Source organism: Phascolarctos cinereus, unplaced genomic scaffold (assembly GCF_003287225.1).
Source record: "Phascolarctos cinereus isolate Bilbo 61053 unplaced genomic scaffold, phaCin_HiC Scaffold_726;HRSCAF=1367, whole genome shotgun sequence".
NCBI lineage: Eukaryota > Metazoa > Chordata > Mammalia > Diprotodontia > Phascolarctidae > Phascolarctos > Phascolarctos cinereus.
Window position 1 is genome coordinate 284,750,191 of NW_027556098.1, and position 20,223 is coordinate 284,770,413.

The window sequence follows — 20,223 nt, forward strand, 5'->3', positions numbered from 1 at the left end:
TATCTTCTTACCTCCCTTTTCTCCTCTTTCTAAAAACTGATTGATTAGGTTTGACTCCTGACATTCACTTACTTTTCCCATTAGATTTTGACTTGAAAAGTTTATGGGGTCTCTTGGACTTCCAGAATCTGTCTCCCTAATATTCAGCAAAGGAAACTGGAACCTAGGAATGCTCAGTCCTGCCTTGCCACAGAATACATCATCCTAGACTCCTAGTTATGGAGCTACAGACACTCTATGACCCACAGATGAGAAATGTAGTTGCCTATCAGAAACCTTAAAATTAATGACCCATTGGAAGTCTTTCTTTGGTATCAAATTCTCTATTCCTGTTTGAAAGAAATACTGTCAACTGGATTTTTATACTTAGTTCTGCCCTCATTGGCTCTTCTAGTCAATGCCCTAAATTGGCATCAGACTTCAGGGCACAGGATTAATAAAAGTTGACTTCCATGGTTCTCTTCTTTAAATCTAGCACCCCATCTTGTATGCGCTTCCTTCCTATAGTGATTTGATCCTCCTCTTCTTGAGATCACCCTCTTTTTTTGAATAATATTTTATTTATTTTATTATTTGAATAACATTTGAATAATATTTTATTTTTTCCCAATTACATGTAAAAATAATTTTAATATTAATTTTCAAACCAACTAAATCTTGAATTCTTTTTTCCATTATTAATTTTATTTTTAATTTACAGAATAAAACAAGCATTTCCATAACACAAAAAAAGATTATTGCACGTGAAACTGCAAATCTACTACACGCAATTTTCCTTTCAAATATACAACAAAATTATCACGTAAAATTTTTTTCTTCCCTCCCTTCCACCCTAAAGACGGTTACTACTAGACACAAATAGGATTGTGTGTGTGTGTGTGTGTATACGTATACACACACACACACACACACACATATACATATATATATGTAAAATTATTCTAGACATACTTCTATTCATCAGTTCTTTCTCTAGATGCAGACAGCATCTTTCTTAATGTATCCTTTAATAGTTAATTTGGGTATTTATAATGGTCAAAATAACTTAATCACTTAAAATTTTTCTTAAAACAATATTGCTGTTACTGTACACAATGTTCTCTTTGTTCTGCTCATTTTACTCTTTGTTATTTTGTGCAAGTCTTTCCATGTTTTTCTAAGGTAGCCTTATCTTACAGTAACATTTTTGTTACTGAAAAGAAGGATACATATAGCCATAGCCTTCAGATCGAGAGTTCTCAACCTTGTGTGTGTATGTGTGTGTGTGTGTATGTGTGTGTGTGTGTGTGTGTGTGTATGTGTGATAGCTACTTTTAATTTACATTCACAAACATATGTAAACATATATAACTTTTTAAAAGAGAGTACAGGTGTGTTTGTGAAATCTCTCAATGTAACATGGGGAGAAATAAGTGACACAACTGTCTCCTGAAATTAATTAGTTGAGTCTTCACAATCAGTCATAGTAATAACTAGTGAATTTTAATATAGTACTTTAAAGCTTCCAAAATACTTTACATATATTATCTTATTTGAGTCTCTCAACAACTCAGTGAGGTAGATATTACAGGTATTATTATTATCCACATTTTCAGATGAAAGAACTCAGTTTATTTATCTGACATCTTAAACTTAGGGATAAGCAGGATTTAAATAGATTCAAAAGGGAAAAGGTAACTGCAAAGAGTAAACATTTCATACTATTACTCAGTGCACTCTTCCTAGATCCAGAAAGACAGCAAATAAAGGATTCTGTGATATACCATCCAAGTGAAGGCTAAGAACCAATCAGTTGATGAGACATAACAATTGGTGAGGTAACATTCCCTATTTCATGCTCTTTAAAAAGCCTGATAAGGAAGTGAATAACTGATTGTTCCATTTCAAAAATTTTTCTTCTTCAAATTCAGATGATCTTAGAAATACTAGGAAACTTACCATTTAAAAAGAAATCAAAGTTATCAAACTACCAATGCATTTTAATACTTTAGAGGTGTCCTTTTCAGAAAAATTACCTATTAAATTGCTGATATAATAATAACAATAATAATTCCAGTAATAGCAATTTTAAAGTGCATAAAGGGACACAAAGCACCTTACAAATGTTATTTTTTTATCCTCACAACAACCTTGGGAAGTAGTTGCTATTATTGTCCTCATTTTACAGATGAGGAAATAGAAGCAGAAAAAGCCTAAGTCACACAAAGGCCATGGTCACACAGATAGTAAGTGTCTGAGGCTGCATTTTGAACTCAGATCTTCATTACTGTGCTCTAGTAACTGTGCCCTCTAGCTTGTTCAAGTGATATAGTACATTTTCATATTTTCAAACTAATCGTACCATATCCTAATAACTAAGATTAAAGTTTACAATCTCAAGAGTCAGACTATTAGGGACTATACGCTTTAAGTCAGGCTTCCTACCTACAAATATATCTCAAACAGCAAAACATTTGTAATTCAACATTTCAAAGAGAGAATTTGGCCTTTGGTCCAGGCAATAATGTTCTTGATTTCTCATAACTTCTCACTGTAATTTCTCAAGACAGTTTTAACTTACCTCCTTCTCTGGTATAAAGGCACTTGGTCCTCTTGTCGAAGGCTGAGATACTCTGATTCTTTTTTCCTGTTTAAAAAAAAGTTACACACCATTAATGATGCCTCCTTAGAAAAAGTGTTGTCTTATACAGTCATGGCAGAAAGTTTTAACATGTGCATTTATACAAGTGCAGCCTGCAATACTCTAACAAGGTATCTCCTATGTATATACTAAGATAATATAAATTCCTTGACAAATGAAATCAGAAAGATAAGTTTATTCACTCATCCTCTGACTACCAATAGCACACAATGTGTTTGTCAAAGGTGTCTGCCAGTGTATATTCTGGCAAAAAATTCAAATAGAAAGGAGATCTCCCCTAATTAATGGTGATGGTCTCCAGGTACTACTGTTTATAGATGATATTATGCTGATTGCATCCAGCCCTGAAACCTACTGGGTCTCTTCAATGAGACATAGAGCCTAGTAGGAAAAAAATATAATGTATGAGGAATGAAGATTACTCAGATTGTCACATACAAAGAGATGGTCAAGTCTACCAGTACATATTCCTGTAAGTACCACAGATAGACAGTGAGTGAAGTTCACAATCAAACAGGACAAGAGCAAGCTATGTGATCCATGGGAAACGATGTTGTACTTTTGGATGATCTGAAGCTGTTTTCCTCCCACAAAGGTCCATCTTATGAATACAAATGTTCTCCCAGTGATGTTATACTACTACAATTTATAGATCATTACAATCACAGAAAAGCTAAATTCCGAGTTACAGAAAGGACAATGAGAAAGATGCATCCCCAGCTATGATTTCTGTGTCTCTTGAAATCTAAATGACATCCTCTACCCCTCCAGATCTAGATCTCATTGTTGTGTTTTTTACCTTCACATCTCCTATATCTCCTCTCTACTCACATGACCTAGTACACGTTCTACCCATTCCTTGCCTGGACCACTGCAGTAGCCTTTTCTAATTGATGTCCACTGCAAATCATCCTTCCTTCAGCTGTCCAGGTGATTTTCCTTAAGTGTATGCCTGCTCGTATTACACAACACCTCCTTTCCCGCATTACCCTACTCAACCCACTTGAGTGGCTCCCCTATTACACCCAGGTTAAAATATGAAGTTTTCTGTTTGACAACATGAAGTCCATTACAACCTGGTCCCTTCCTACCTTTCTAGTCTTACATTTTTACTCCCTTCTACACACTCTACACTGCACAGTTCTGTGCACAGAATTTCCAGACTCTCTGCATTTGTTCTGGCTATCCCCCAGGACTGGAATACTCTACTCTCTCCCCTCCATCTGAGCTTCCCTGCTTCTTTCAAGACTCAACTCAAATCATTCTATTTCAGGCAGGCTTTCCCGAGCCCCTTCAACTGCTACAGCCTCTGAATATAGATTGTTTATGCTTAGTCATTTCCATGTTGTCTCCCTCAATAAATGTAAACTGTTTGAGGGCAGGAACAATATTTTGGCCTTTATTTGTATCCCCAGCACCTGGCAAAAGGTCTGACACTTAAGCGATTAATATATGCATGTTGACTGACTATAGCTCCATTCAAGAATCCCTGCGGTTTTGCTGAGTAGCCTGCCCAAACCAGAGATCCTTTTCCTGGCCATCACTCCCTACACTCACACCTGTTCACAGCAGGTTCCCTATTATGCCCTTATGCCAGTTTACCATAACTTTGCATTTTGCATTCTGGAACTCCATTCTATTGGTTTTAAAACTGCCCCTATTAGATCTGTGCCCACCCCTCAATGCCTTCATTTTAAATTTAATTTTCTTTGTATATATTATTTCCCCCAATAGAATGTAATCTCTCTAAGAGTGAGAAATGTTTAGGTTTTATCTTTTGGCTTATTATCAAAGGCATCTATATCACAGTGCCTAAAACATAATAAAAACTTAATAAATGCTTGTTAAACTAAATAGAAACCAAACTGTAAAAATATCACAATGAACTACATTTGGAAAATTGTTAAGGTTAATCAGTTTACTAGTCAGCCCCATCAGAGGATTAAGGCTAGCAATTCTTCAAATTATAAGCTTTAAATAAAAATGAGAATAAAGTCATTAGTCTCTCAAAAGGCAGTGCCAATGAAAACGTCCTGCTGTTTTGTAGGCTATTAAGTACTTGATTATGAAGTTCTTAAATTCGATTTTCACTTGTTCTTTCTTTGGTTTATTTTCAGCTAAAAAGAAAAACCAAAAATATGCAAAATGCTGTTCTCTAAGAGTTAACAGTTTCCTCATACATAGCTCTCTAATTAGCAAATGAAAATATAAAAGTGGAATTTCACTTTTATTTATAATTTTATACAAAGGACACTTTTAAAGAGTTTTTTTCTTAAACAATCTGTTTTATATGTAAAGAGCTCTGCCTAAATAGAAATATTTTACAGCACATTTTATGACACAATTCATAATTAATGCCTCCATTATGAAGATTTGCTTACAGTCTTCAAGATATTAACACTCTTTGAACCACAAGCTCATAAATTATGCCATACAGAAAATACAGATGATCAAAAAGAATTCTCAGTTAACAATCTGACTTAATAGGAACAGTAAGTAAAGCAGCACTGTACTGTCCACTTCCTGACCATAGCACTGATCTATAGCCTATTTTTAGCATTCACACTCTTCATAACCTGGCCCTTCCTACCTTTTCAATCTTCTTACATTTTATCCTCTTCCACACACTCTAGAGTCCAGTTACACTGACCTATTTGCTCTGTCTCAAATACAATTCTATCTTCCACCTCTGTACCATTGTACTGGCTATCCCACCTGCCTGGAATGTTCTCCATCCTCACCTCTGCCTCTTAGTTTCCCAGCTTTCCTTGAAATCTCAGCTTAAATCTCACCTTAGGCAGCAGACCCTTTCTGGTCCCCCAAGCTGCTACTGACTTGCCCACATTTACAGACTATCTCACTAGAACGTGAGCTCTTTGAGAGTAGAGCCTACTTTTTTAAAAAACCTTTTTTTGTATCCTCACAGTACTTGGCATGTAGTAATTACTGAAGGAATGTTTTTTGATTGGTTAATAAAGATACACAGTACAGAAAAAAAAATTCCACACAGCCTCTGACAACATATGCAATAATCTTCATTTATAATTCACCACCAAAAGGAAAGGGGTTAGTTACATTTCTTCAACAGTTCTCTCTGGAACAGACATTGCACATTTTATATAATCTGGATTTTGATGTATTTTAGCATTCTTTTTTATTATCTTTGCCAATTTGACGGGTGTGAAGTAAAATCTTTTGTTTTAACGTGCATTTCCCTTTATAAGTGATTTAGAATTTATTTCACTTGCTAATAACTTACATTTCTTCTTACTGCAGTGGAATTATTGTAATGGCTCTTAATAGCATATATTAGTAATGAAGATGGCAGATTAGAGGCAGCAGAAAGTTCAGCAGAACTGTCAGCATTCCCCTACAAACGATTTTAAAATAACACTCCAATTAAAATTTTGTTGTGGCAGAGCCAACAAAAGGTCAGGGGGAGACATTTTTCTGGCCTAAGAAAACTTAGGAGGTCAACAGAAGACATCTTTGACATGAGGGTGGGAGGCCTGTCCAGAGTGCACATGGGGGCAGTAACGGCTCCTGCTGCAGCAGCTTTAGGAGCTCTCAGCCCAGAGACTTTCTGGGTCACAGTTCCAGGGCAGAGTCAAAAGAATGAAAAATGGAAGAAAATGTGAAATATGTCATCAGAAAAACAACTGATCTGGAAAATGGACCAAGGAGGGAGAATTTAAGAATTATTAGACTAAATGAAAGCCATGATTTAAAAAAAAAGCTTAGACATCATATTTCAACAATCAAGGAAAAGTGACCCAGGATCTTAGATCGAGACGGGAAAACAGAAATGGAAAGAATCCACTGATCACCTCCTGGAAGAGATCCCAAACGTAAACTCTCAGAAATTTTATAGCCAATTTCCAAAACTCACAGAAAATATTTCAAGCAGCCAAAAAGAAAATTCAAATATTGTGGAGCCACAGTAAGGTTCACACAAGACTTAGCAGTTTTCATGTTAAAGAAGCAGAGGGCTTGGAATATGATATTTCAGAGAGTAAAGGAGCTAAGATTACAACCAAAAATCACCTACCCAGGAAAACTGAGCATAATCCTTCAGAGCAAAAAATAGACATTTAATGAAATAGAGGACTTTGAAGCATTCCTAATGAAAAGACCAGAACTGAATCTAGAAAATTCGACATTTAAACACAAGACTCAAGAGAAGCATAAAAAGGTAAACACGAAAGAGTAATCATAAGGGACTCAATAAAGTTAAACTGCTTACATTCCTATATGGAAAGATATAACTTTTAAGGATTTTATCATTATTAGGGCAGTTAACACAGGGGGCATGGGCATGAGTTGATTATGCTGGAATGATTTCCAAAAAAATGAACGATGAGAAAGACAGATGTGCTGGGAGAAGGGGGAAGGGAGAGGTAGAATGGGGAAAATAGGGGGAATAGGGAAAATTTTCTCACATAAAAGAACTCACAACTAAGAACTTTTACACTGGAGGGGAAAATGAGATGGGGGAGTGGGCAATGCTTGAATCTCACTTTCATTAGAATTGATTCAACAAAGAATGGTGCTTCATTTTTCTCTCCCCTATGGTTTTTACTCCATGATGTTTATGATTAGGGAGTTTATCCATTTAACAAAAGGCAGGTTAGTGTGGTCAAACCCAGGACGAATTGGGCTCAAGTCCAAACCTCAGTCTAGAACATACTTTATAACCTGGCTCCTCTCTACCTTTGAGGTCCTCCTTATACCCTCACATTCCCCTCCCCATGTACTTTCTGATCCAGTGCTGTTCCTTAAGAAGACACTCCATCTCTCTACTCTGGGTATTTTTACTGCCTATCTCCTGTTCCTAGAATTCTTTCCCTCCTCCCTGCCTCCTGGCTTCTTTGGCTTCCTTCAAGTCTCAGCTAAAGCCCTACCTTCCTCAAGAAGCCGTTCCCAATATCTCTAAATGCTAGTGCCTTCCCTCTGTGGATTATCTTCAGTTTATCTTGTATATCTTGTTTGTACATAAATATTTGCAAATCTCTGCCATCAGGATGTGAACTCCTTGAGAACAGGGACTGTCTTCTGCCCTTCTTTGTATTCCTACCACTTAGTACAGTGCTTAGCACCTAACAAGCACCTAATAAACACTAGTTTACTGACTGATGTTAGTTTATACTAAAGCAAAACCTTTCAATATCCACAAAGTTCCATTATCTTTAAAGTTATACAATAATAAAGTTATTATTAAAAACATGACTTTTTTATTGTGTTTTAAAGAAATGTTCCCCATATACCCTCTTTTCTATTCCTTTAGTTATGTAGTTTTATACACTGTTTTAATTACTTGTAAAGAAATTAGTATATCATATCAAAATAAATTGCTTAGTAATAGGATTTTTGTTTTTCTCTATAACTAAAAAGCCACAATCCCCCTACAGCACAGTAGTCACCTCTACATTTATAAAATATACTCATTTACCTACATGGAGATAATCCAAAGTGAATTTAATATAATTTTAGTCCTCCCTTTCTCCCTAACATACTTTCAACTGCTTCCCAGCATTATAGTAAATATATGGTTGGGAAAAAATTTTAATCTATGTAAATAAAACAAATCAGGAAGATAAATATACATCATAACCAGGCCAATACATATGTTTTTTTTTAATACACATGATTTTTAAAACTATTTTGGATTATCCATTCCACTGACCTCCTGAGATAATGAACATGATGATCTCATTGGTATTGGTACTTCCTCAGCTGAGGAAGCTCATATATCTCTGTGCCTTCTCCTCTGAGTTTCTTATCTGTGTCTTCATAAATCTTCCCAAGGAGAACCTGTCCTACACAGGGTGACTCCTTACTGTGATTCTTTTAATGTTTTGTAGGAACCGTTATAACGCTCTGGCTCAGTCCTGGGTTCTCTTCTTTCAATATACTCTTGAGGTAATCCCTAGCCTGCACAAGTTTAGTCATTTCTATACAGGTAACACCCAAATCTCTGTATGAATCCCTAATATCCTGAACTTCTTAGGATCATAGATTTAGAGCGGCAAGGGACCTTAGAAACGACCTCTGCCAGTACTCTTACTTAAAAGAAAACTGAGGTTAAGCATAGTCATAAAGTTAGTGAGTGGTATAGCTAGGATGTGAGCCCAAGTCTTTTGACTTCAAATCCAGCACAATCTTTCCATTATACCACATTGCCCTCCACTGTCATTTCCCTACTGGATACATCCACCTGGACATTCTAGCTTCTCAATGTCAACATGTACAAGCCAGAATTCATTATCTTTCCCCTAAAACCATCCCTCATGCAAATGTCCTTATTTCTATGGAAGGTACCACAATCTTCCCAACTATACTTGTAACACTGGGAGTCACCTCCTTCTCTTCTTTCTTCTCTTTTATTCAATTTGTTGTCAAGTTCTATCAGTTCTACCTCTGAGTATGGAAACAGTAAGAACAGGTAGTTAGAAAGCTGTAGGACAGGGACCTTGGAAACCCTAGGGAGTGATAGGAAAAGGTACTAACATGTACTGGCCAGACCAACAGTGTAGCACAGCTTAGAATTGGATAGCCCAGACCCAAGGGTTCAGAGGTTTCTAACACTCTGTCCTGAGAAATCAGAAAGGGTCCTTAGGTGCACATCCAGTATCCTGAACCTCAAAGATCCAAGACGACCTAATTCTAGGAGGTAGAGGTGCATACAAGAGTACAAGAGGAGGAAAAACCTATCCCTGGCACAAAAGAAAGAAGGACTGAGTTAAAGTACCAGTTAGTACCAAAAGTTTTTACAAATCTAACTCCATGACAATAGTAAGCAGAGAATATAAACATGCATTTTCCACAAGTATCATATAAATTCCTGGAAGAAATTAGGAGACAGCAAATGAAATTCAAAGCTCTTTGAGGAAAGAATTGGAAAGAGAATTAAGTAGTTTAGAAGAGAGGGTGGAACACCTTCTGTAAGAAAATGAATTCCCTGAAAACTAGATAGATCAAGTACTAGTCAATGACTTTGTGAGAGAGCAAAAAATATTAGAATGAAATCAAAAGACAATAAATAGAAGAAAACATTTAATATTTTAAAAAACAGACCAAAAAAAAAGATCAAGGAGAGCTAATTTAAGAATCATTAGACTCTCTGAAAACTATAATAATAATAATGATAATAAAAACCACACAAAATCCTGGAATCTACTGATCACTTCCTGAACAGAACCTCAAAAGGAAAATCTAAGGACTGTTAGCCAAAATTGACAGCTCTCATATCAAAGAAAAAAAAACTGTAAGCACCCTTAAAAAAGGTAGTTCATGTACCAAGGAACTACAGTCAAGATATTACATGGCCTGGCAGCTTTTTCTGTGAATGAAAGAAGATCTTGGAATACGATATTCTAAAAGCTAAAAGATATTTGATGCTCATTGACAAGACATACTAGCTGTATAACTTCTTTGTATCTTGGGCAACTCTCTGGCACTGGCAGATATGCAATGGTATAGTATAACCAAGAGTCACAGTTGGATATAATGCCACAGGGAGGAAAAGAAATGGACCTTTAATGGAATACAGGACTTTCTAATGAAAAGCCCATAGTTCAGTAGAAACTTTGAAACACCAACACAAAAGTCTAGAGAAACCAGAAAGGTAGTTTTATCTGCGCAGTTTAGAAGGAGCTGTATGATGTTGTAATAACATTACAATGGGAGAGAAGAAAGAAATGTGCCTTAATAATTAAAAGAGTACTGAGTTTTCAGAAGAAATCAAAACTATTGTCATATGAAAAAATGCTCTAAATCACTATTGATTAGAGAAAGGAAAATTTAAAAAACTCTAAGGTACCATCTCACACCTATCAGAAATGACAAATGCTAGAGAGGATGAAGAAAAACAGGTATATTAATGAATTGTTGGTGGAGTAGTGAACTGGTCCAACCATTCTGGAGAATAATCTAGAACTATGTCCAGAGGGCTATAAAACTGTGCAATATAAGATCCAGCAATACCACTACTAGGTCTGTACCCAAAGACATCAAAGGAAAAGGAAAAAGACCTATGTGTACAAAAATATAGCAGCTCTTTTTGTGGTGGCAAACAATTGGAAATTGAAGATACTCATCAACTGGGGAATGGCTGAACAAGTTGGAGCATATGACTCTAATAGAATACTATTATGCTATAAGAAATGAAAAGGGGGGGTAGAAAAAACATGACAAGACCTATGTAAACTGATGCACAAGGAAGTGAGAAGAACCGGGAGGTCACTGTGCACAGTAACAGTAATGTTGTAATGATGATCACTTGTGAAAGACTTAGCTACTCTTATCAATACAATGATCCCAGACAATTACAAAGTATTCACGATGAAAAAATGCTACCCACCTCCAGAGGTAGAACTGATAAACTCTGAGTGCAAACTGAAGTATAATTATCTTCCCTGCTTTTCTTTTTGCAATATGGCTAATATGGAAATGTTTTGCATGATTTCACATGTATAATTGGTATCATTTTGTTTGCCTTCTCAGTGGAAGAAGGGGGGGAGGTGGGAATAGAGTGGGAGGGAAAGGAAGAAGGGAGATAATCTGGAATTCAAAAGTTAAAAAGAAAGTTAAAAATAAATTTTAAAGAATAAAGTGTGCAGAGTGGACAACAAATAAAAGGTCAGCTAGGAAAATGATTTAACCTGAATGTAAACAAGCAAAGAGATATTTATAGCATCAATCATACTTTGGAAAAATTGTAGACAATATCTTAGATAAAGCTGGAACCATAAGAATTTTAAAGGTTAACATTTAAAGACTGACAGAAACCAACAAAAAGCCATTGGAAAAATGACAGAATGGCACTCAAAGTACCTATAACATCTTGTATAAATGATTTAAGCATGAAATACAATTAGGGATCTTCTATTAATGATTAGAAAAATGTCCTTGAGGACCTAAAGAAATATGAAAGCCAGATCTCATGTTTTTAAAAGTTCATTTAAAAAAATCAGCCTAAGTGGATAAGAATTTAACTATATATTTCTATACATGAAAGTCCATTTCTTTTGACACCAATATTCTCCTGGATATGCATTATTGCTGTAAATCACTGAACTGTGATCTTAGAAGAATCACAGGTAACCAAAAGATCAATGGGAACTATGAGAAAGCTGGAGGATATCTCATAACAGAAGTCAAATAATGGTGGGAAGCATAAAACATGAACTCAATGATCTGTCACACAAAGAAACTTAAGACTAGATTAAACAAGAAGAAATATTCCAGAGACATAAAATATCAAACATGAACAGAAAAGAAGTTGTGTGATGGTGAAAAAAGAGGATAAACAGTCTCCTAAGAACCACAAAGACTTCCAAAAACACCAAGTAGTTCTTATCTATGGAAGATATAGGAAAACACAGTCAAGAATTACATAGCATCAGAGGATATGGAAAGACTGTGATATGCAATAATGATACAATTTTGAAAGTATAAAACGACTGTGACACGTGAAAGGTAAAATTAAATGTATACAGTCTGAAACTTTGCCGTAATGTCTCCAGAATTTTATAGACTGCAACATTATTTTACCTTAATATTAAGAAAATATGATGCAGATAGGAAAATAATTGTTATTGATATCTCTTAGTCATCTGTGTGCATGTACAGCCTAACCAACAGCTCAACAAAATTTGATTAGAAAAGATGGATGAGAATGGGAAATGGACAACAAAAAGGACACTGACAACTATAATACCTTAAAATCCAGAAATCGTGAAATTATCACAATAAGAAAATCAACAGTCTAGAAAGGACCTTAGTCATCAATAACTTACTTGTGAAATGCAGAGAGATAGTTAACAAAGCCAACTCCCAGATCGGATAGAATATAAACTTATCTATAAAATCTTAAAATTTAATTAAAATTAATTTAATTAATTAAATTAAAATCTTGGGCAGCTAGGTGGCGCAGTGGATAGAGTGCCAGGTCTGGAGTCAGGAAGTCTCATTTTCCTGAGTTCTAATCTGGTCTCAAGACACTTACTAGCTGTACGACCTTGGGCAAATCACTTAACCCTGTTTGCCTCAGTTTCCTCATCTGTAAAATAAGCTGGAGAAGGGAACGGCAAACCATTCTAGTAACTTTCCCAAGAAAACTCCAAATAAGGTTATGAAGAGTCAGACACAACTGATACAGGACTAAACAACAAAAAAAAACTTACTAAAAAAAGAGATAAACAATTACAAGCATTTTTGTCCCATAAAGTAGAGAGAAGTGGAAGATAAAATCAGTTTGCTTAGTTGGATATCTTGCCAAGCTTTATTCAAAGTCATCTCAAGGACATTCAAGGATGAAAATGCATGGAGGAATATAAACAAAAGGAAAATAAAAAGACTTGCAAAAACTATTTCACCAACCTGTTTTCTCCATCAAGGAAACAGAACATTTTTAAGCACTTACGTCCACTACAGTCCTTGAGGTTCTCATAAGAGGCAGAAATGGCACTAAAAAGATGGGAAAAACAGCTAGATTGAACCAAGTATGAGTGGTCCTTTCCCTTACCTCTTTAATTATGGATTTCCGGTAAGGTAAGGAGCTTCTTGCCTGAGCTAATATAATTGTGAGGTTATTGAGGGACTGATATGCCAGATATCTGAAGGAGATGAAGATATTAAAGGTATGGAAAAAAAATCTCAGATCTTATGAATATTTTTTAAAAGGTTACTGAGAAAAAAATCAATAATTACTGACCTCTATACAACCTACTAGTTTTATGCCTTTATGCCCCTAGACTATAGAGATCGAGGTCATCCTCAATGCAGGCACTAGTAGGAAACAAGCAGGCTTTCACAAGTGATATTCTTTTTTTTTTTTTTGGCTAGGCAATGGAGTTAAGTGATTTGTCCAGGGTCACACAGCTAGTAAGTGTCAAGTGTCTGAGGATCTGAACTCAGGTCCTCTTGACTCCAGGGCCGGAATTCTATCCACTGTGTTACCTAGCTGCCCCCATATTCAATAATGGACCACATCATTATTATGTTACAATTAATTGAAATATATGGAGAATGTAAAATCCCATTGTGTTTATTGTTTGTTGATGACAAAAAAGCACTTAATAGTAGAACAAAATGTCATCTTATAGGCTCTTTCCTAGCAAGTTATCTCCCATTCAAATATTAAGATGGTTCAGTATTCCTTGGAAGATGTAACAACCGAATAACTCTGTTCCATGACTCTCTGATAATAAATAAGTCAAGGCACAAAACTAATACATATGCAAGGATCAGTCACTATGGTGAAGGTTGAGCATCCAGTACTGTATTCATATTGAGGAAGGATTTTCCCTAGATTACCCTACAAGATGCTCTTGTTAGCATTAAGCTCCAAGGAACTGAAGAGCCTACTGAAAGGGATTTGTAATCATTCAAAGGATTTTGGTCTGTTCATCAACACAGGACAGACAAAGCTGATAATAACTATTGCCCAGATTCCAACATGCATTTCTATGTACATTATAAAGCTTGTCCAAAAGTAAATCTACCTGGAACAGCAAATATAGTTGGCCAATGAGCTGCGCCCAGAGTTTGAAAAAGAAGAGAATGGGCTGGATAGCCTTCAGAAAATTGTAAAATTTTAAAATAACAACAATAACAATAATAGCTAACATAGCTCTTGCTTATATGTCAGCACTGTGCTTTTCTCTTTTGATCCTTACAACAATCCTGGAAGGTAGGTGCTACTATGATCCCCATTGTACAGATAAGGAAACTGAGGCAAATGGAGATTCAGTGTCTTACCTGGAGTCATACAACTAGCAAGTATTTGAAGTTGGACTTGAACCCAAGTCTTTCTTCACTCCACATCTGGTGCTGTATCCATCACCACTGAGCTGCCCAACTTCCCATTAAAAAAAAAGATCTATTTTTTTCAATATTAACATTTTACCAATTTTGCCATATGCCAGTGAGATGTGGAACACGAATGTCTCTGAAGAATCAATCAATAAACATGTGCCAGACACTATGCTAAGCAATGGGGATATAAAAAGAGGCAAAGGTCAACCCCTGCCTTTAAGGAGTTTACAATCTAATGGGGAGACAATATGCAAACAAATATATACAAAGCAAGCTATATATAGGATAAATAGCAAATAATAAACAGAGGGAGGGCACTAGAATTAAGAGGGTTGGAAACGGCTTCCTGTTGTAGAAGGTGGGATTTTAGTTGAACTTAAAGGAAGTCTAGGAGGTCAGTAATTGGAGTGAAAGAAGAAGAGCATTCCAGGCATGGGGTACAGTCAGAAAAATGCCCAGAGCTGAGACAGCAAGTCTTTTGTTCATGGAACAACCTGGAGATCAGTGTCACTGGATCGAACAGTATAGGAAGGTAGGAAGAGGCTAGGTTATGAAGGGTTTTGAATGGCAAACATTGCTGGAGGCAATAGAGGACCACTGAAGTTTACTGAGCAGGGGGTGATTTGATTTAATCTGCATTTTTAGAAAATCACTTTAGTGGCTGAATGGAAGAGGGACTGGAGTGGGGAGAGACTTGAGGCAGGCAGACCCACCAGCTGGCTACAGCAATGATCCAAGCATGAGGTGATGAATATCTGCACCAGAACAGTGGCAGTGTCAGAAGAGAGAAGGAGGCATATAAGAAATGCTGCAAAAGTGAAATCGACAGGCCTTGGTAACAGACTGGATATGGAGGGTGAGAGACAGTGAGGAATCCAGGATGACTCCTAGGGTGTGAACCTGAGAGACTGAAAGGAAAGTACTGCCCTCTATAGTAAGTAATAGGGAAGGCAGGAAGGGGAGAGGATTTAGAAGGAAAGATAATGAATTCTATTTGGGGCATATCGAATTTGAAAGGTCTGAAAGGCAGTAGGAGATGGCGAGACTGGAGTCAGCAGAGAGTTTGGGGCAGGATAAGTAGATTTGAGAATCATCAGGATAGAGATGGTAATTAAGTCCATGAGAACTGAGGAGTCTGCCAAGTGAAGTACTGTAAAGGGAGAAGAGAAGACTGGAAGAGAACCCTGAGGGGCACCTACAAGTTAGAGAGTCCAACCCTTCTGGAAAGCAATTTATAACTGTGCTTTTAAAAATGTAACTTAAAACACCTGTACCTTTTGACCTAGAGATCCCACTGCTAGGAATACACGCCTAGAAGGTCAATGAAAAATTAATGGTGTCATATATACCAAACTAATTATCATACCATATTTTTATGGTACCAAAAACCTGGAAACAAATTTGATGATCATCAACTGAGGAAAGCAATTTAAATTGTGGTAAATTAATGTAATTTTAGTATGCTGGAGAAATAATGAATGGGAGAACCTTAGGAAGATTTATATGAAGCAAAGTAAGCAGAACCAGAAAAATAATATACACAATGACCACAATGTAAATGGAAAGAACAATAAGAACAAAGTAATCAAACAGAATTCTGCAAAATTGTGGTGTTTGGCCTCAAAGATGGAATATGGTATACCTTCTCTCAGGTATTATAGGTACAGAACAATGCATATAATGTCAGCCTTTACCAATATACTGGTTAGTTTTGCTGAACTTTTCTCTCTCTTTTTTATTCTTTATTATAATAGAGGGCTCACTGGCATAGGGAGAAAGTAAAGCTATACTGGAAAATGAGTACTATAAAAAAACAAAAGATACAAGTAAAATTTTATTTTTTTTAATAGAAATTTGGCTATGTTTTAAAAAATCCATCCTGCTTCATTAGTACAGTATATTCATTAAGCACTTTAAAATCTCATGTGTACTAAAAATTATACACATTTTAAAAGACCAAATCCCTTCTTCAAGAAACTTACAGCATAAGAATGGGTTTGGCTCTCCAGTCACACCTCTAAAGGAAAGGTAATACCCCTTCTGAGTTTTAGTTGTGGCTACACATTCATCAGAATGTAGTCAAACCAGAATTATCCAGAGGAACCAAAGACAAGAATTTTATCTTTACTACACTGGTGACTTCACTGGTGTCAGGAATCCTCACTGAGAAAACTCCTACTCAATGTATATCAGACACTTGTTGGCAAGTTACAGTCTTAAAGAGTTGCAGAGAGTACTAAAAGATAAAAGGATTGCTACAGAGCTAGTATGTGTCTGAAGCAGGGCTTCCTCTCAGCCAGAATAGGCACAGAGAAAACAAAAGTCCATCTTTATCTACTAAAATGGATGGTTATCATTACACACAAAAAAATCCTCAACATATGGAGGACAACGATCATGTAATAATTATGAGGGAGAAGAATTGGTGAAAGGTTGCTCTGAAATGATACAGCCTCATTGGCAAATCAAGAAGCAAAATGAGGAAACGAGGGAGGCAAGATTTCAAGGTCAGAAGATTTCAACGCCGAGAATTACCTATTCTGTATAGAAAAGAAAAAAATATTAAAAACGTCTCTAGTATCAAACCTCTGAACTCAATAATGATTCTTAAGACAACAGTCAGACTTTTCCCTGCATTTTGAAAGGTGTCATCCTACCATCACTTAGGAATCTGCCCGTCTACAAATCAGACTAAGTGTCATGATAGTTAGTGAATCTACCTTTAAGAGTTACAGGAGCTAGAGCAGTTAGTCTGAAAAGGCCTCATAGTAAAGATGGATTTCGCACAGAATTTTTTGGTAAGGGACCTTGTTTGATTGCAAGGAAGGAAAGGGCAATTCAGTGGGGAGCTGTACTTGAGAATGGTATTTAAAGTGGTTTAGAAGCAAAAATAGGCAAGTTATAGAATAGGCAGGAAACATTTTAGAATGGAAATCAATAAGGGCTAAGCTGAAGATAAAAACTTTTAGTTAATGGTGTGCCAACTGTGGTGGGTCCTTTAAGTTTATTGCTTAGAAATTTTAATTTGATATACAAAGCAACAAAAAGAATCACTGTAGGCCTCTAAAAAGGGAAATGGCATGAAAAGATCAAAATAACACCTGAAGAATGTTATTTTGCAGTGAACAGAAAGTTCTGGATTGTAGAAAAGATTGGAAAGGTTGGCAAAAGCTTTTTTTGTTCTTGGTTTTTTTGTTCCAGTAATTGAGGTATATGGTGCTGGTTGGGTGGGACTAGACTAGGATTAGAGGAATAGAAAAGGAAAATAACAAGAAATAGTTTAGACTAAAACTTCCAAAAATTACTCTTCTGTACTGTAAACAAGATGTGGAACAAGGTACCATGACAATACCCAAGTAAGGATAACTCTTAATTTATACGGCTTCTGTCACACAAAGAGTTAAAATAATTTTACTAATGAGGTAAACCACGATGTTTTACTTTACTCTCAAAAACATAACTGAAAAACAAAATGAATCTGAAAAAAAATATTCAGTAGTGGATAGGTAGTTCATCAAGAAAACTTTTGATAACTTTGGTTTTCAAACTTTTTTTTTTAAACTATGGTTTAGGGAATTAACTACAGACACAGTACTCACAGGTTCTCACATCCAGGGCTAAAAATGACATCAAAGGCCATCTGGTATAAACCCTTCATTCGGAAGGTAAGGAAACTAAAGCCCAGGAAAGTTAAGTGATTTGCTCAAAGCTGGGATCTTCCTCCAGGTCCTGTGACTCCTGAACCAATGCTGTTTCATATGTGTATGTGTGTGTGTGTGTGTGTGTGTGTGTGTATGTGTGTGTATATATGTACATATAAATATGCACACATACATGAAATATGGGATTCTGAAGACCAGGAACAAACGATATCATTGAAAAAACATATAATTAAAAGCGAAGATGGTGAGGCAGCAAGATGTCACAATGGAAGAAGTCCTGGCTCTGCAGTCAGTAGACCTGGGTTCAAATCCTGCCTTTGATGCTTACCACTTCTGTAACTGAAGTCATTAAATCTCCCCAGGTGAATTATCAAATGAGATAATATTTATTTTAAAAAATGCTTAGCACAGTGTCCGAAATACAGTAGGAACAACATAAATGCTTAATGCCCTTCCCCTTATTTCCCTTTTCCCTAGGTCTCAGTTTCCTTATCCTTAAAAGGAAGGGGCTGGATTAAGTGGCTTCCAAGTTCCTTTCCAACTCTAGATTTATGATCCAAAATCCAGAAAATATTCTCTCTTGTCCTAGAGAGACATGTCAATGTAAATACCTCTTGGACACGAATAACCATGTCTTAAAAACATTTTTTATTAGGCCCTGTGCCTAGCAGTGTTCTCAGAGAGTACACACTCAAATATCACAAGGCTTGGCCTCAAAGAACAGGAAGTGAGAGGTTCCCAGTTAGCTTACAAAGAATGAAAGGGATGTTTACTCTAAGTGACTTTACTGTGGGAAGTTCACCAACTACATACAGCTTGAAAGTATTAAGCTGAGTTGCTGAGGCAATCTTAATTTAACAGATGACAGGGCTAGATTCTACCTCTGATCACTGATGAGAAGACCACCTACAGGCACAGAGAAAGGAAGTAAAGAAGAGAAGAAGCATTAAGAAGAACAAGTCTGACATTTTGGTTTCCATCCTCCTTATTTGCTACCTCCTGAAAGACCTCATACCAAGGGAAGAACTATCGACCCAGAGATATGTTTGTTAAAGAACTACTTAGAGTGTTTTGGTGGGGAGATGGTGGTAGTAGCTGCAACAGAAATAAGGTAAAATTAGTAGTACACAGTATCTTTTTTCTCAACTAAATTATTCAACAAATGAAAAAAAAGTCTGAGAACCACTGTGTTGGGAGAGGAAAGAAGAGAAACATGGGATCACAGGAATTATATTTCTGCAGCATAAATTTCTGTAACTTTCCATAAATATCCTCATAAGCATAACATTCAATTTTGCCTTAGTTATTTTTACTTCATAGGAAAGAGATGCAACATGAGCCCAATGACTTATGTCTTCAAAGGCCAGAAGGTGTAATCCCTCTTTCTTTACCTCAGCCTCCATTCTTAGGCTTCACGCTCACGTTTCTCAGTTTTTCTCTAAAATGGTAGACAATATTTGCACCAAATTTGTTAAAGGCAAAGAGTAGTGTGACATAGCAATTTGAAAGTCTTAGAAAAAGCATTTTATGTAAAATCATTAATCTCATCAGTCAACAAATGACAGGAAATATGCTCTAAATTTGAAGCTGATACTTTAAAGTATTAAAATGCTCTTTTTAAAAAAAAATTTATTTATATATCTCAAAGTCAAAAGTTGAACTGCCCATTGCTATGGAGACAATTCTACTTCAAGTTATAGTCTTCTCATAGCAAAGGACAAATAACATTTTGTTGTTCAATCGTTTCAGTTGTGTCTGACTCTCATGACCCCTATTCGGGATTTTCTTGGTAAAGACACTGGGGTGGTTTCTCCTTTCTTTCTCCAGCTCATTTTACAGATGAGAAAATTGACTTGTGACTTGTCCATGGTCACACAGCTTATAAGTGTCTGAGGCTGGTTGTGAACTCAGATCTTCCTGACTCCATGCCCAGCCCTCTATCCACTGTATCACCTAGTTGCCCTGATAAAGATATTAGCTAGCATCCACATAGCACTTTAAGGTTTGCCAAGTGCTTCACATTATATTACTTCATTTGATTTTTACAACAATCCTGTGAAGTAGGTGCTATTATTACCATCCTCATTTTACAGCTGAGGAAAG

At 36.2% G+C, this 20,223-nt stretch overlaps 1 protein-coding gene across 1 annotated transcript in view; it reads right to left on the minus strand.

The window, feature by feature from the left end:
* The window catches only part of SESN3 (sestrin 3), an 85,222-nt gene that overhangs the window by 38,703 nt on the left and 26,296 nt on the right, over positions 1 to 20,223 (minus strand). Inside the window, exon 2 of the mRNA XM_021000605.2 lies at positions 2,561 to 2,626. Coding sequence (XP_020856264.1) covers positions 2,561 to 2,626 — 66 coding nt within the window. The remainder of the gene's footprint in view (positions 1 to 2,560; positions 2,627 to 20,223) is intronic.